The 17,317-nt window shown below is 39.1% G+C and overlaps 1 protein-coding gene across 11 annotated transcripts in view; it reads left to right on the top strand.

Annotated features, from left to right (window-relative positions):
* ANO6 (anoctamin 6) overlaps positions 1-17,317 on the top strand; it is a 223,688-nt gene that overhangs the window by 128,668 nt on the left and 77,703 nt on the right. For all 11 annotated transcript variants that reach the window (XM_024122806.3, XM_024122807.3, XM_028491403.2 and 8 more), the window contains 3 exons: positions 13,854-13,919; positions 14,717-15,004; positions 15,224-15,337. In XM_024122806.3, the coding sequence (XP_023978574.1) occupies positions 13,854-13,919; positions 14,717-15,004; positions 15,224-15,337 (468 nt within the window). The remainder of the gene's footprint in view (positions 1-13,853; positions 13,920-14,716; positions 15,005-15,223; positions 15,338-17,317) is intronic.

Below are 17,317 nucleotides of genomic sequence, written 5' to 3'. Positions count from 1 at the left end.
GAGCCCGTGCTCTAGGAAATAATAATAAAAGGAAATAATTCTCTCATTTAAGAAATAGCCCAGACATAGGAGCATTTCTGAGTTAGGTAATTTATTGACTTAATGAGGTCATCAGGAATTGAGGTTCATTTCATCCTTCCACCCTGCCATCCTCAAATGTTGGCTGTTCTTAAACTGTCTTCACTTTGTTACATGATGTTTGCTGCATTTCCAGACATCCAGAGGCAGAAAGAGGGAATGCCCTTTCTCATGGTCCTTTTGAAGGGGGAAGAAAGCTCCCCTCTTCCTTTTACTATTGACTGTCTATCACAGGTCTATTCCTAAACCAACTACTGGCAAGATGAATGGAATTGCCATCGTTAGCATAGACTAATCAAGACTAGTCTTTCCTCGCTTGAATCACCTGATCACCCAGTATCTGACAAACCATCGGGCTTTTAGTAATGAAGAAGGGAGAATGGCTGTTGAATAGGCAGCCAGCAATGTCTGGCACAGCACATGATTAAATATATATAAATAGGTTTGCTCTATGTTGTGAAGAGCAAAAATGTTTTAAATAAAACAAATTCTCATGTATTCCTCGAACTCTTCCTGCTCAGTTTTGTTAGTCATGCTCTCGTCCATTTCCTTTATCCAAGACTGCTAACCAGTGGCAGAACTGATCTATTCTGAATTTCATTTTGTCTGACACTTGGCCTCCCTTCAAACAGATGTGTTTACGACCAAGTAATGGTATAATGCAGATGATGGTAAAGAGGGTAGAAAGGTCTAGATAGCACAATAACAGTATAAGAAATCCTGAATGTGTAATTATTTATCGATATTTACTTTTTTATCAGCAGAATCCATTCCTAAAAGTTGATGGAAAGTTTATTTCCTTGAAGGTGATGAAAAGTTTATATATGGAAGTATAAGTTTGTATTGTATATCTGACCTTAAGAATTCTTTAGTGGATCTGGCCAGTGGAGACTACAGAATAAGAAATTCACCAAAAACTGAGTGTTGAATTAAATTATATCCAAACTTTCAAATTATGTGAGGCAACTGGCTAATTGGTTACAGATCCTTTGAGCTTTTTTAAAAAAAATTTATTTATTTTATTTATTTATTATTTTTGGCTGCATTGGTCTTCCTTGCTGCATGTGGGCTTTCTCTAATTGCAGTGAGCGGGGGGCTGCTCTTCGTTGCGGTGCACGGGCTTCTCATTGCAGTGGCTTCTCTTGTTGTGGAGCACAGGCTCTAGGCGTCTGGGCTTCAGTGTGGCTGGTGAGCTGTAGAGCACAGGCTCAGTAGTTGTGGCGCATGTGCCTAGTTGCTCTGCGGCATGTGGGATCGTCCCGGAACGGGGCTCGAACCCCTGTACCCTGCATTGGCAGGCGGATTCTTAACCACTGTGCCACCAGGGAAGCCCCCTTTGAGCTTTTAAAACTGTTATCCATTGTTTTAGATGACTTATCATGAGGCTGGAACTCTACCCAGAAGCTAAATGAGATCTCTTTGCAAATGGTTAAAAGTTCACCAGAAAGTTCTAATTTGTTGAACACAGTACATCACTCCATTTATTGAGGTTTTAACATACTTTAGTAAAGTTTTTATAATAATATCTATGAGGATCTTACACATTTTATTAGCTATTATATTAAATTTTTTTTACTGTTGTCAGACATATTTTAAATTGCAGTTTGTGGTTGATTATTGTGTGTTAAAAAAGAAGTCTATTGGTTTTTTATAAGTTGTATCTAGTTACCTTGATAAACTTTTTAGTTCTAATAGTTTCTAATGCTTGTTTTAAGTTTTCTCAAAAGAAGACCATATTGTCTACAAGTGACAGTTTTGCTGTACCTTTCTTTATACTTCATTCTTTTTCTTGTCCAAGTGATATGGCTGAGACCTCTTGAATAAAACCAGTAGCACATAGTAGTCACCACTGTATTCCTGATTTTGATGCAAATGGTTCTAAAATTTCACCATTAAATATCACATTTACTATAAATTTTTGGTAGTTTTCTTTTAAAAAGTTAAAGGAGTTCCCTTCTAGTCCTAGGTTGTTGTGAATTTTTATAATTGGGTTTTAAAATTTATCAAATGCTTTTTTTTTTGTATCAAGGTGATCACATTGCTTTATTTATCAGTAATTCTTCTGTGCATTAAGTATATGATTATTTGTGGTTAATAAGATGATAACTAACAGTATAGATAACTCAAACATCATTCACTATTGGCTTTAACATGTAATGTATAATTTTTATAGTCATTAGCTTCCTGCTTATGCTAATACTACATTAACATAGTTTATTTCTAATTCATTAAAAAGTATTTGAGGTCACTTACAGAATATACCAAAAATATAGATGAGGAAATCAAGGTGACAGAAATGTAAAAGCCAGAAAAATAAAATGAAGCCATGTGTCAAAGTAATAAACAAAATGATTTATTATTAACCATAAGGTCCTGTTCAGAAGTTAAGAGTTCATCTGCAAATTTGCCTCTGAGTTTCCTAGTAGCCAAAGAAAATAGAGGATGTTGTCAATAGCATGGTTTAAAGTTTCAACACAATAAAAACAAAGCTGGTTGTTCAAAAGAAATACAATCTTTCTGGTCTAAAGATCCCCCAGAAGGAAATTTGTCCCATGGAGCCTCCTAAAGGGGAAGGCATGATTGAGTCGACTTAATGTTGCCGTACACTCTCCAAATTGAAAAAATAAAGGGATGGCAAGAAGGGATTATGCAGAATCAGAATAATATTAAAAACTTCCTGGTAATGACATATTTGCTACAAATAGTCCATGAAAAATATTAGGCTAGTATAAGTGATGATGGCAACCAGTGGTCTTACCTTCTCAGATAACTTTTGGTAGGTGTCCTGTCTTTTGTTTTTGGATATGAAATCAGGTTTAGCTTTAAGTCCTTAAAATTTTAGACTAAAGCAGGGAGCTCTTTATATTTTTATCTCCTTCCTTTACACCCTACTTGTTTAAACTAAGATTGTAGGTTAAAAGGAATAAATTAAATTAGAATCAGCAGTTTCAAATTACAACTACAAGATGTGTTGCTGGTATAAGCATATTTGGTTTTATTTTTGAGTACTCAGCACAAGATCAGTGAATCCGAATCTTGATTCTTATTTCAAAAATGGGAAGTGTCCTTGGGCTCAATCCTTAAAAACAGACAAACAAGACAGTGAAATCCTGAAAAGTAAAATCTGATTATCCCATTTCATCTCAGAAAGATGTGGAGAAGAGAAAATCCTTTTCCCGATGAGTCCTTCTGAGTTAGTTTTGAATGAAGCTGTCATTTGCCCTGGTCCCAACAGTCACCTGTGTCTCACTTTTTTAAAGGGTCGTCTTAAAAGGGTGAAGGGTTGGGAAAAATCAACTATACCAAATTCTCAGGCTTGAAGGGGATAAATAATCATAAAAGAAAGCTGCTTATATGCACAGAAAAGATGTGTCCTAAAAAAATAGTATAAACTTGTCTTATGATAAGAGTCATCTGCTTTGCTTGTTAAAACTAGATTATCCAGGTCCCATCCTGTGCGTACGGAGCCAGAGTCTCCAGGAGAGGGGCCCTAGAATCTGCATTTTAAGCAAGCACTCCAGGTTGTTCATATAAACAGGTAGGTTAGTTTGGAAAACATTGCCCTGAAGTGTTTAGAGTAGTTATCTTAGTGGATTGATAACAGATGATTTTTTTTCCTTCTCAGAAAATGTCTGTTTTCTAAGTTACCATTTGTTTATTTTTGTAATTACACCAAAAATGTTAATTTAAAAAGAAAAGTTAGAAATAAGCTTCAGGTAAATATTCACTTCCTTTCTATGCTTACCATTTAGGATGTTCATCTGTTTTCTGTCCCTCGTGAACATACGTCACCTACTTGAGTAAATCCCTCATCAGATCGGTCCGCTAACGTCCAATGTTTTATCACCAACACATGAATATAAATTAAGTCCTAATTAAATAATTTATTCCTGCTTACCAAACTTTCTTGCGCACATGATATATAAGTAATAAGAAGCACTTTGAGTAATGAGAGTAGTTTTTTTGCACAAATTAAGTACCTTTGGCTTATTTCTCATCCATCTTCATAGGCGTAACAAAGATTGGCAGGTTCAAAAATACAATGATGGCACCATCAGTATTTTTCCTAACAAAGCTGGAAGAATATTTGAAATTAATCTATTCATATATTTCATTAATCCCTACTGGTTTATGCTGATTTATTATCATCACAGTGTATTTAGTAATCTTACTTCTTAGACGTTGCAACCCTTGCTTTTTATGCATAAAAGCTAGGTGACATAAAGCAAATGGTAAAACTTGGTGTTTAAAATCAGTATTATTACTGTATAATTCAAAAACAAGTCCTTCCCAACAATGACTTTATTAAGCCAAATGAAATGTGTAACCTCAGGTGCTTAGGGGACAGAAAACTGCCTTAATTATGCCAGTCTGTCCTTTGTGATTTTGATTGCTTTATTCTTTATTTCTCTGACAGCTTTATTAACATCCCAAAAGAGGTATGAATAAAATTCCAGTTTCTGGGGTGGGATAAGTGCTCTTGTCCTTCTCTACTTAAAACCCCCAGTACCGTTCTCCACCGACAGTAGTAGAATCATATGCATCTTTTTGTGATGTCCATAAGTCCTCAATGATTACAGTCGCTTTGGATTTGCTAGAAGTAGGTTAAAAAAAAAAAAAAAAAAATAGATCCTGGTTACAGTCCCAGTGAATTTGCTCCCCTAGAGATAGAGGAACTTACAGCACCATCTAGTATATGGCTGGGCTTTTTTCAGAGCCAGTGAGTCTGGTTTAGTCATTTTGTGCTGCCAAATACACATCATAGACTGTAACCATAGGTTTAGGTTCTTACATGTAAGGGTTCCAATAAGGCACATAGATAATTTTTAGCTAAAAATTGTGTGGCCTCAGATATTCATTTATTCAACAAATATTTATTGAGCAATGGCTATGTCAGGCAATATGCAATATTAATTTTCTTTCAGTTTTAACATGGAAGACAGCTCTACCCTAATTTTTTTAAATGTCAAGAACACTGTTACACTCTTTGACATAAACCACAGCAAGATCTTTTTTGACCCATCTCCTAGAGTAATGGAAATAAAAACAAAAATAAACGAATGGGACCTAATTAAACTTCAAAGCTTTTGCACAGCAAAGGAAACCATAAACAAGAGGAAAAGACAATCCTCAGAATGGGAGAAAATATTTGCAGATGAAACAATGGACAAAGGATTAATCTCCAAAATATACAAACAGCTCATGGAGCTCAATATCAAAAAAACAAACAATTCAATTTAAAAATGGGTGGAAGACCTAAATAGACATTTCACTAAAGAAGACATACAGATGGCCAAGAGGCACATGAAAAGCTTCTCAGCATCACTAATTGTTAGAGAAATGCAAATCAGAACCACGATGAGGTATCACCTCACACCGGTCAGAATGGCCATTATCAAAAAATCTAGAAACAATAAATGCTGGAAAAGGTGTGGTGAAAAAGGAACCCTTCTGCACTGTTGGTGAGAATGTAAATTGATACAACCACTATGGAGAACAGTATGGAGGTTCCTTAAAAAACTAAAAATAGAACTACCATATGACCCAGCAATCCCATTACTGGGCATATACCCTGAGAAAACCATAATTCAAAAAGAGACATGTACGAAAATGTTCACTGCAGCACTGTTTACAATAGCCAGGACATGGAAGCAACCTAAGTGTCCATTGACAGATGAATGGGTAAAGAAGATGTGGCACATATATACAATGGAGTATTACTCAGCCATAAAAAGAAATGAAATTGAGTTATTTGTAGTGAGGTAGATGGACCTAGAGTCTGTCATACAGAGCGAAGTAAGTCAGAAAGAGAAAATAAATACCATATGCTAACGCATATATATGGAATCTAAAAAGAAAAATGGTACTGATGAACCTAGTGGCAGGGCAGGAATAAAGATGCAGACGTAGAGAACGGACTTGGGGACATGGGAGGAGAGGGGAAGCTGGGACAAAGTGGGAGAGTAGCACTGACATATATACACTACTGGGAGAGTAGCGCTGACATATATACACTACCGAATGTAAAACAGTTAGCTAGTGGGAAGCAGCAGCATAGCACAGGGAGATCAGCTCTGTGCTTTGTGATGACCTAGGGGGCGGGATAGGGAGGGTGGGAGAGAGGCTCAAGAGCGAGGGGATATGGGGATATATGTATACATATAGCTGATTCACTTTGTTGTACAACAGAAACTAACACAGTATTATGAAGCAATTATACTCCAATAAAGATCTATTAAAAAAAAAAGAAAAAAACACTGACTTTTCCAAGTGTAAATTCTACAGAGCAGTAAAGCTGATGATTTCATATTAAATAAATTTAAGCAACCTTTTCTTTTTTTTTTTTTTTGTTTTATGTTTTTTGTTTTGTTTTTTGTGGTACGCGGGCCTCCCACTGTTGTGGTCTCTCCCGTTGCAGAGCACAGGCTACAGAGGCGCAGTCTCAGCGGCCACGGCTCACGGGCCCAGCCGCTCCGCGGCATGTGGGATCTTCCCGGACCAGGGCACGAACCCGTGTCCCCTGCATCGGCAGGCGGACTCTCAACCACTGCGCCACCAGGGAAGCCCGCAACCTTTTCTTAAGTAAGCAGTCTTCTCCTGATAGGTGCCTGTTTGACAAATATAGCACATATGCTAATTTACTTTAGCTACCTGACAAACCAAGAAAACTTGTTTGATCAATTTTTAAAATATTCCACTAGTTCTTTGTGAATTGCCATGCCAAAGGGAAATAACAAGAACTGTCTTATCAAAGTAACACCAAGGTGATATATTAACATGTTTAAGCAAATAAAAATGTTCTATCCTTGATTCAACTATTTAAGTATTTATAGTTAGTGGTAAAATAGAGGGCATTATAAACCAACTCCAAGGTCTACCAATTATCTAGAGATATCAGGTAAATTTCACAGGAGTTCTTTGTAAAGAACCAAATAAGAACTAAAATAGGATAAGTTAGTACAACTTTTCTCTGTGGCAGTACAGCAGTACATATTAAAGAAATTAAAATTACATGCACCTTCATAATTGTGAAAAATTAGAAACAACCTAAATATCCAACAATTTTAAATAAAATCTGTTTCTGTTTTGTATATACATTCATTTGTATTATATTTTATTTTATTTTATTTATTTTTTTTTTTAATTTTATTTATTTATTTTTTTGTGTGTGTGGTACGCGGGCCTCTCACTGCTGTGGCCTCTCCTGTTGCGGAGCACAGGCTCCGGACGCGCAGGCTCAGCAGCCATGGCTCACGGGCCCAGCCACTCCGCGTGGCTCACGGGCCCAGCCACTCCGCGGCATGTGGGATCTTCCCGGACCGGGGCACGAACCCGTGTTCCCTGCATCGGCAGGCTGATTCTCAACCATTGCGCCACCAGGGAAGCCCTGTATTATATTTTAGATTCCACATATAAATGCTATCATATAGTATTCTTCTTTCTCTGTGTGTCTTATTTCACTAAGCCTAATAATCTCTCGGTCTGTCCATGTTGCTGCAAATGGCAGTATTTCATTCTTTTTATGGCTGAGTAATATTCCATCCTGTGTGTGTGCATGCGTCTGTGTAAGTATCACATCTTCTTTAAGCCAGTCATTGGGTTGCTTCCATGTCTTGGCTATTATAAACAGTGCTGCTGTCAACATTGGGGTGCATGTATCTTTTCAGAGTTTTTGTTTTTTCCCAGTATGTACCCAGGAGTGGAATTGCTGGATAATATAGCAGTTGTATTTTTAGTTTTTTGAGGAAACTCCGTATTGGCTTCCCTAGTGGCTGCACCAATTTACATTCCTACTAGCAGTGTACAAGGGTTTCCTATTCTCCACATCCTTGCCAGCATTTGTTATTTGTTGACTTTTTAAAGATAGCCATTCTGACAGGTGTGAGATAATATCTCATTGTGGTTTTGATTTGCATTTCTCTAATAATTAGTGATGCTGAGCATCTTTTCATGTGCCTGTTAGCCATCTGTATGTCTTCTTTGCAAAAATGTTCAGATCTTCTGCCCATTTTAAAATCAGGTTGTTTGTTTCTTTCTTTTTTTTTTTTTTTTTTTTTTTTTGTGGTATGTGGGCCTCCCTCTGTTGTGCCCTCTCCCGTTGCGGAGCACAGGCTCCGGACGCGCAGGCTCAGCGGCCATGGCTCACGGGCCCAGCCGCTCCGCGGCATGCGGGATCCTCCCAGACCGGGGCGCGAACCCGGTTCCCCTGCATCGGCAGGCGGACGCGCAACCACTGCGCCACCAGGGAAGCCCTCTTTCTTTTTTTTGATATTGAGTTGTATGAGCTGTTTATACATTTTGGATATTAGCCCCTTGTTTGTCTCATTGTTTGCAAATATTTCCTTCCATTCCATAGGTTGTCTTCTCCTTTCATTGATGTGTCCTTTGCTGTACAAAAGCTTTTAAGTTTGATTAGGTCCCATTTGTTTATTTTTGCTTTCATTTCTTTTGCCTTGGGAGACTGATCTAAGAAGATATTGCTGTGATTTATGTCGAAGAATGTTTTGCCTATATTCACTTATAGGAGTTTTATGGTGTCATATCTTATATTTAGGTCTTTAAACCATTTTGAGTTTATTGTTGTGTATTGTTTGAGAGGATGTTCTAATTTCATTGTTTTACATGTAGCTGTCCAGCACCAGTTGTTGAAGACACTGTCTTCTCCATTGTATATTCTTGCCTTCTTTGTCATAGATTAATTGACCATAAGTGCATGGGTTTATTTCTGGGCTCTCTATTCTGTTCCAGTGATCTATGTGTCTGTTTCTGAGCCAGTACCTTGTTGTGTTGATTACTGTAGCTTTGTAGCATAGTCTGAAGTCTGGAAGGGTTATAACTCCAGCTTCATTCTTTTTTCTCAGGATTGCTTTGGCAATTCTGGGTCTTTTGTGGTTCCATATAAATTTCAGGATTATTTGTTCTAGTTCTGTGAAAAATGTCATGGGTATTTTGATAGGGATTGCCTTAAGTCCGTAGATTGCTTTGAGTAGTATGACCATTTTAACAATATTAATTCTTTCTTCAGAGAATGAAAAGGATATACATCCATCAGATATCAAAGAAAGTAGTCTGAGGACCAGGACAATGTAGTGGTATAAAGAGTCAAGAAGAGGGAGGGCTAAATGACTCATATTTAAGATCCATTTCCTGGAGTTCTGGTAAAATGGTGTCATTGGTATCCCATTAGTGGGATTAAGATGTCACTGGGTGCACATTGTGGAAGCCAAGTGATTGGGGTTGCTTATTTTTGTTCTGATGTTTGATATTAAATAAAAGAGGTGAGCCTCTAAGGCCTACAAGGTAGAGAGGATTTTTTTTTTTTTTTTAAGGAATAAAGGAGGTTGAGCATATTTGAAAGCAGAGAAAGAAGGTAATGATGGCTGACATGTCTACAGAGCTTGTGTGTCAAGCCTCATGCTGAGGACTTTATACCCATGATCACATTTAATCCCTAAAAAAAACAAAAAACAAAAAAAACCCTCAAGATGAAGCTATTTCCTTTACCACCTTTGAGATGAAGCCACTGATTCTTGCAGAGTTTATTTGCCCAACATCACAGAGCTAGCAAATGGCAGAACCGGATTTGAATTTTCACTCGGAATCTTAACCATTATGCCCAGGAGTAAAAGGAAGACCAATACTACAAGAGCTAAGGGGCAATTGGTAGACTAAAATCGAGAGGATAGAAGGTGATAAGGAGTCATGACCTCAACTAGAAATCCCACAGAGGAGGAACTATGTCTAACTCGTGCTATGTGGCTTGTCACGGTCATGGTTGATGCAGCTGATACAACCGAGACAGGAGTAGTTTGTGTTTGGTATGTGTGATGACAGAGCTGACCTCTCATGGGGCCGGTTCCTTCCAGGTTCTCTGAACTGGCCCCCTTTTGTCATCTCGTAATTCAGACTCGTAGGGGTCAGAAAGCCTCTTCCTGTTCTGGATGCCCCAGAGCTATCTGGTGCTAGCACACTCCAGAATTAAACTGTATTTGTCCTTCTCTGTCATGTCCTATAATGCCCGTAAGTAAACGTTCATGGAGCACTTGGGGGTGGCGAGCCGCTCAGGGAAGAGGAGCCCAGTTGCTACACTGCATTGATTTGTATTCCTCAGTCAATCCCCACATAACAGGCAAGCATCCACCCACCATCCACTCAACTTACTCATTCTTTCACCAGACATTTATTGCCTGTTTATTCTACTTTAGGCCCGTTCTAAGTGCTAAGGATATCAAGATTAAAAGACAAGCATCTCTAGGGGTGGCAACGGTAATGGAAGAGCAGCCAGGACTGAGGCAGGATTTCATATTCTTAAAGATGGGAAACATTTGACGTGTTTGTTGGCTAAGAGCAATGAAGATAAAGGACTGAAGAGAAGAAAAGATATTGCTGAAGCAAGCTCAAGGAAAGATAGGAAAAAGGAGTAATCTCCTGACACCGGAAGAGAGACGGTGTCCACCTATGAGAGGTAGAGAGAAAGGTATGTGCAGGACTTTGCGTGAGCGGCTGCATTTGTCTAAGGAAGGAGGCGACAGCACTTGCGGAGTCTGGGAGTGAGGTGTGGAATGCAAGCAGCACCTTCAAAGTTTGGAACCGCTCCCCAGTGGAGGAGGGGGGCAAGGAAGGAGGCAGCTGTGCCTCATGGCGGCCTGTGATGGGAGCCATGGAATTCCAGTAAAGCCAGTTAACGCAGTTATGTGGTTTCTCGCTACCAGCACTTCATTGTTCACACACCCATTAAGCCATCGGAGAAGCCCCTCTTTTGAATGATTCTCCTAGTCTTCTAACTAGAAGGACGTTTGTTCGAAAGAGCTAAAAACCTTGGGTCTGAGCCTTCACGTTCTAACTGAAATTATTCCTGACTCCTAGAGGATACAGAAGACAGTTGGATTCTGCTTATGACCTGCTAGTGAGATGATCTGGGTTGCCCCTTGTACAGCCTCAGGCTGAGTCATCTCCCTGGAAAGAGAGGAAGTCAGAGTGTCCGGTCTACACAGAACACCCCTCGCTCCACTGCACAGTGATTTCGGTTTTAGGCTAACAAGTTTTCCCTCGTTCGTGGTTACTCCTTTAGGATTCTTCCTGGCAACAGAAATGAGCTCTAATTTAAGCAGACAAAGGGTTTATCAGAAGAATGTTAGGGGGCTCACAGGTTCATTGGAAGGCTTGGACAAACAAGCCTGGAGACGAGACTGCCAGAGGCGATGCCCCAAATCCCACTACGCAGCTGGTCTGGGAGAAAGCGTGGTTGCTCCCCGGGGCCCAGAGCTGCTTCTGGCGCCACTGACCAGCAGTGCTCCCCAAAAGCTCCTGCCAAAACCTCTGTCACTGCTGTCTCTGGAACAGATATCCGCTCTCCCAGCTACCCCAGAACGGGTTCTGCGTGGCCTGACTTCTTTGCATCTCTAGCTTCTGATCCAGAGTCTAGAGTGGGTGGTCTGATTGATAGCGCCTAGCTCCTGTGCCAGTAGCTGAACTTCATGGGAGACGAGGAACAGGAGTGGTTCTGTTTTTATCTGCTGTAGGGGACGTGGGCTCTGGTGGGAGTTAAAATGTTGAGTGGCCAAAAAGAATGACAGATGTCCATTACAGTGCCGTAGACCCATGAATGAATGTTCCAGTCCTTCTGTATTGGGGAAAGTCCTAGGTCACTGAACGCTGAGTTTCTCTGCAGTTCCTCTACAGCAGACTATTTCAAATTCTTCTTTGAATCTTCAGCACTTTGAAGGATACTCTCAGGAAATGTTTGTAGAACAAATTAATACATGTTTGTTGAGTATATTCTTTCAGCAAACACATATTGGGCATATACTCCTGCCAAGCACTTTGTCAAGTGTTGTTTGAAGGATCAGAAAAGCTTTTACACAGTAGTAAAGAAAGAAGCCATCAGGAACAAGGACTGGGCTGCCATGCAGGAATCACAATATAAGGATTCGGGTCTAAGGTGAAGAAATACTGCTTGGGTACAAAACAGGGTGGGTCTGAACCAGCTTCCCAGTTGACGTTGGGGATATGGTGGATGTGAGGTGCAGAGGGCTGAGAAACATAGCAGGGTAGATTGCAGAGATGGGGGATGGGAGAATGGACGGAAATTATGGGGGAGCAGAGTGGACGGCCACCTGCTGGGAACAGAATGGGAAAGCGGCACCTCCAGCCCCCCGGCTCTCATCTCACTGGGCTTTTCTAGGCAAGTTTGGCTTGTTCATTTATAACACTTGCTGGTTTTTCTCTAAGTGACTATTCTGTGCTCAAGTTGTAACAAATAATTAAATGTGTTATATTTGTAAAGCTCTTAGAACAGTGTCTGGCACAGTAAGTACTGTATAACTATACATTAAATATATGAAAATAAAGCAATATTCTGTTTCTAATACTTCCACAAAATATGTTAGGGATTCCACTGGGACTCACATTTAGTCAAATGCTAGGTGTATTTTTTCACCTTTGACCTTTTACATACAGCACCTACTTTACATTTATTAGGTGCTTTTCATGTTCTAGGCACTGTCTGTAGCACAGCAGCTCAGCACCCCCTCTGCCCATTCACAGTTGGCAAATCTTGAGTGTTGCTCCCTGGGCAGAGTGCCCTGACTGTCTGACCCACTGGGTTACCCAGACAATGACCCAGTAATTCCTCTCTATCTTGTTAAATGTTCAAGTTAAAAACTGAAATTAATGCAGCTTTTTCAGTTGTCTTCAGTGGGAGAATTGGTCCAATTCACCTCTTGTGATTACTAAAGATGGAAATTCTAGTTTATGTGGTTTAAATCATATAATCCTCATGAGAACCTCAGAAGGAAGCCAGTGAAGTTTTCTCCATTCTACAGATGAGGAAAATGAGGCCAGGGAGTTTAGGTTTCCTGCCAAGGGTCAAAGAACTAATAGGTAATGGCATCAGATTTGAACCCAGGCAGGCTGGTTTCTGACCCTGTGTGGTTAACCCCTGTGTCCACTCATTTTCTTCTTTTCATAAAGCAGCATAACTCCTTCCTCATCAAAAGCATTCTTTTCAAAGGTCAAATGAGTCTCTACCTTTACATGCTTCCCTTACAAGTTAGGACACAGCTTAGCAAAAGCCTAGCCAGATAGAACTTAATATCAATAAATAAGGTGTATCCTGTATCTTTTTAAATGGTTGTGTAATATGGACAGATATATTATCAATTAATTAGTTTTGTAGATTTAGGTGTTATTTATAGCTTCAGAAACATTTCATTCTTGCAGAGAGAAAAATTTATTTGCATTTTGCCAAAATTGTCTGTGATTTTAAAATTGAATTTGGTCAAGGCATGCAAAGATGAAATATACACATCCAAAACTGAACTATTTGAATGTCTGGTATAGAAACAAAATTTTAATAATGTAGACTGTCAGATCTGGACTATAACTCTGGTAAATGACATCAGTGAATGGGACTCCAAAAACTCTATTTGTGTGCAAAACCTCTCATTAGCCAAAAAAGGTCCTTGGAATTGTGCCAAAGCCAGAGACTTTTATGTACCTCAAATGGCCATAAACTCACAGGGACAACCAAGGGTCTTTCAGAGTGCCAAGAGAATCCAGTTATTCTTCACAACATTCCATCTGAGGAATCCAAACCCGCAAGTCACCAATAGCCAGAACACCTTCATTGCTTCTGTGCTCTTTTGAGCAAATATGTCTCTTCATCAGGTTCAAATTGGTTTATTGTTTATTTTTTTATAAAGAAAACAAACAAACAACTTTTTGTTCCCTTGGTAAAACTGAAGGCCTAACAATTTTCCAATTTCTTTTGACAGAGGAAAAGACGAGCATATGAATCTAACCTCATCTGTGACGGCCTGCAGCTAGAAGCAACCAGATCGGTATGTGTAAGACCCTTCCCAGCCGCTGGCTGCCCATTGCTGCTGGGAACCCCCATGTCACTCGGGATGCTGGGATGGCATTCAGAACGTGTAACCCCAGCCATACCTTAGCTGTAAGCTGGGAAGGGAGTCGATCAAAATCTGCATTATAGAATATACATTAGTTTCTCATAAAAGCCAGCAGATCTTTTTTAATAGCCAAAGAATGTAATCCTAAATCCATATAAATGTATTTATTCAAGAACCTTTTTGAAGATATTTTTCATTATACAAAGAGTAGTTTACCAAAAAAAAAAATAGAAAATGTAGGAATAGTGGAATCTGTACCTTAATTATCCATAAATAATCTTACAGTTCTTCTAAACATTTTTTTGCTCAGATGTATACATTTTTTTCCCTTCCAGAAAGGAAAATTATTATTTCACAATTTTTAAATTTGCTTTTTTCCCTTTATTATATAGTAAATGCATCTCTAGATCAATAAATATAATTCTTTTAAATTCTTTTTAATGGCCATGTAACATGACATTGAACAGATATATAATAAATTAAACAGTCGTCTTCTAGATTTAAGAAATTTAAAAAATTGTTATTACAATAACACTGCAGTGACTAGTCTAGTGTTTTTATGTTTAGTTACTAATTTGGACTAAAAATTAACAGGTTTGCTTTTTTTCATCTAAAATATTGGTAATTTTATGGAAGAACTATGCAACATTAAAAAAAAATCTGTGTTTTAAAACTGTGAAAATAGTTGGTTTGGTTTTCTGGTTTGTGTTCTCATTCTTCCACTATAGCTTTTGGATGACAAGCTTGTATTTGTAAAAGTACATGCCCCATGGGAAGTACTATGTACATATGCTGAGATAATGCACATCAAATTGCCTCTGAAACCCAATGATCTGAAAACCCGGTCCTCAGCCTTCGATAATTTCAATTGGTTTACCAAAGTCCTCCAAGTGGATGAAAGTATCATCAAGCCAGAGCAAGAGTTTTTCACTGCCCCATTTGAGAAGAACCGCATGAATGACTTTTACATTCAAGATAGAGATACATTCTTCAATCCAGCCACCAGAAGCCGCATTGTAAGTCTAAACCCAATTTAGCTGCTGTCATTGGGTGATTTAGAGCCTACTGTTGGATGATTAGTGGTTTAGTTTGGCTGGTTTGGTTTGGTTTTTAAAAGCTGCCCAAAAAAAAAAGAAAAGAAAAGAAATACTCCTACAGATTCCTGTTAGGATAGTAAACAGTGATTGGTTAGTTACACTGTGTAAAACACACACTCTATTTTGGAATCTTTTTAGGTTTACTTCATTCTTTCTCGGATCAAGTATCAAGTAAGGGACAACGTTAAAAAGTTTGGGATTAACAAACTCGTAAGCTCTGGGATCTACAAGGCAGCTTTCCCTCTCCATGATGTAAGTCAAACAGCAAAAATGAAATAAAATATCTAATGTGTACTCCAGTGTTAGCAGGGAAGGGCTAACTTCTTGACCTTGTTTCTTCCTTGGTAAAATGAAGACAATGTATTGCAAGACTACAAGCTCATTTAGGGCAGGCGCCATGTTGTATTGTTTAATGCTGAATCCCAGGCACAGGGAAGCCCCTCAGTTTAAATAAGTGAATGAATGAGTCAATGAATGAATGAATGAGTCAATGAATGAATGAATGAACAAAGGAATGAACAGTAGCTTACCCATAGTTAATGTGTGGAGTGTGTAGATTAGCAGTTAAGAGCATAGACTCAGGCTGAACTACCTGCTGTGCCACTTCTAGCTGGATGATCTTGTGAAAGTCATTTAGCCTCTCTGTTCATCAGTTTCCTCGACAATAAAATGGGGGTAATAATGGTATCTACCTCATAGAGTTGTTATGAGTAGCGGTCCCCAACCTTTTTGGCACCAGGGACCGGTTTCATGGAAGACAATATTTACATGCATGGGGGGGTGGGGATGGTTTAGGGATGATTCAACCACATTACATTTATTGTGCACTTTATTTCTATTATTATTACATTGTAATACATAATAAAATAATTATACAACTCACCATAATGCAGAAACAGTGGGAGCCCTGAACTTGTTTTCACTTAGCCACTCACTGATAGGGTTTTGATTGATATGAGTCTGCAAGCAGTTGATTTATTATGGTCTCTGTGCAGTCAGACCTCTCTGCTAATGATAATCTGTATTTGCAGCCGCTCCCCAGCGCTAGCATCACCGCCTCAGCTCCACCTCAGATCATCAGGCATTAGATTCTCATAAGGAGCGTGCATCCTAGATCCCTCGCATACACAGTTCACGGTAAGGTTCGAGCTCCTACGAGAATCTAATGCCGCTGCTGATCTGACAGGAGGCGGAGCTCAGGTGGTAATGCGAGCGATGGGGAGCGGCTGTAAATACAGATGAAGCTTCCCTTGCTCGCTGGCCACTCACCTCCTGCTATGTGGCCAGGTTCCTAACAGGCCATGGACTGATACCAGTCCGTGGCTCAGGGGTTGGATACCCCTGGTTATGAGGATCAGTTAATCCACGTCAATGTTAGAACAGTGCCTGGCATATAATAAGTACTATATATCTGTCAGCTATTTTCATAATTACTGACAGATATTATTATCAACCAGAAAAGTATTGGTTCTTTGTAAGAAAAATACATGTTAGACCATTTCATTTATCATTTTCTGTAATACAGGCTTTTTCCCCTCTGAAATACCATTTTCAAACCGTGCCCTGGAATATCACAGGGCTTTTAAACCAGCGTCTTGTCAGGGTTCTTGTCACGATGGCGATACAGCAGAGTGTTGACATTTTTTAAGGACTATGTACTGAGACGACAGCAACTCCTCAAATTCAGGAGCACTTCTCTAGCTGGTAACATCACTCATGAAATGAAATTTTTAAAATGTGACTGCTTTAGACCCTTAATGATTCCATAAATGCAAGGATATTATAGCTAAGCTTTTAAAATAAATTCTGTCATTGAAATAAAATACTATATTATATTGCACTGTTACTCTGTTATATTCTCTGTCAATTTATCTGAATCTCTAAGACCAAAGAAAGCAAAGACTGAGACTGATAATTGCTACTGTGTAATACATGTATTTGTAGATAAAGACAATATTGAAATGTACTGTATAAGATAATAAAACTAGGACAATAAATAGCTTCTTCATACACATGCATAAATAGAGAACAGGGAGCTGGGTGGAGAAGCAGAAGCTGAGCTTCCTGGCTAAGAGACCCAACCCAGCAGTCCAGCCCTACAGTCCATGTGCTTTATATTTGTGCCTGAGCAAAATTAGCAATGAGAGCATGACATGAACTTCGGGGACACTTGCAAATAGCCATCATGATTTTTTTTTTTTTTTTTTTTGCTGTACGCGGGCCTCTCACTGT

The sequence above is a fragment of the Physeter macrocephalus genome, chromosome 6 (assembly GCF_002837175.3).
Source record: "Physeter macrocephalus isolate SW-GA chromosome 6, ASM283717v5, whole genome shotgun sequence".
NCBI lineage: Eukaryota > Metazoa > Chordata > Mammalia > Artiodactyla > Physeteridae > Physeter > Physeter macrocephalus.
This window is presented reverse-complemented; position numbering and strand designations above follow the sequence as displayed.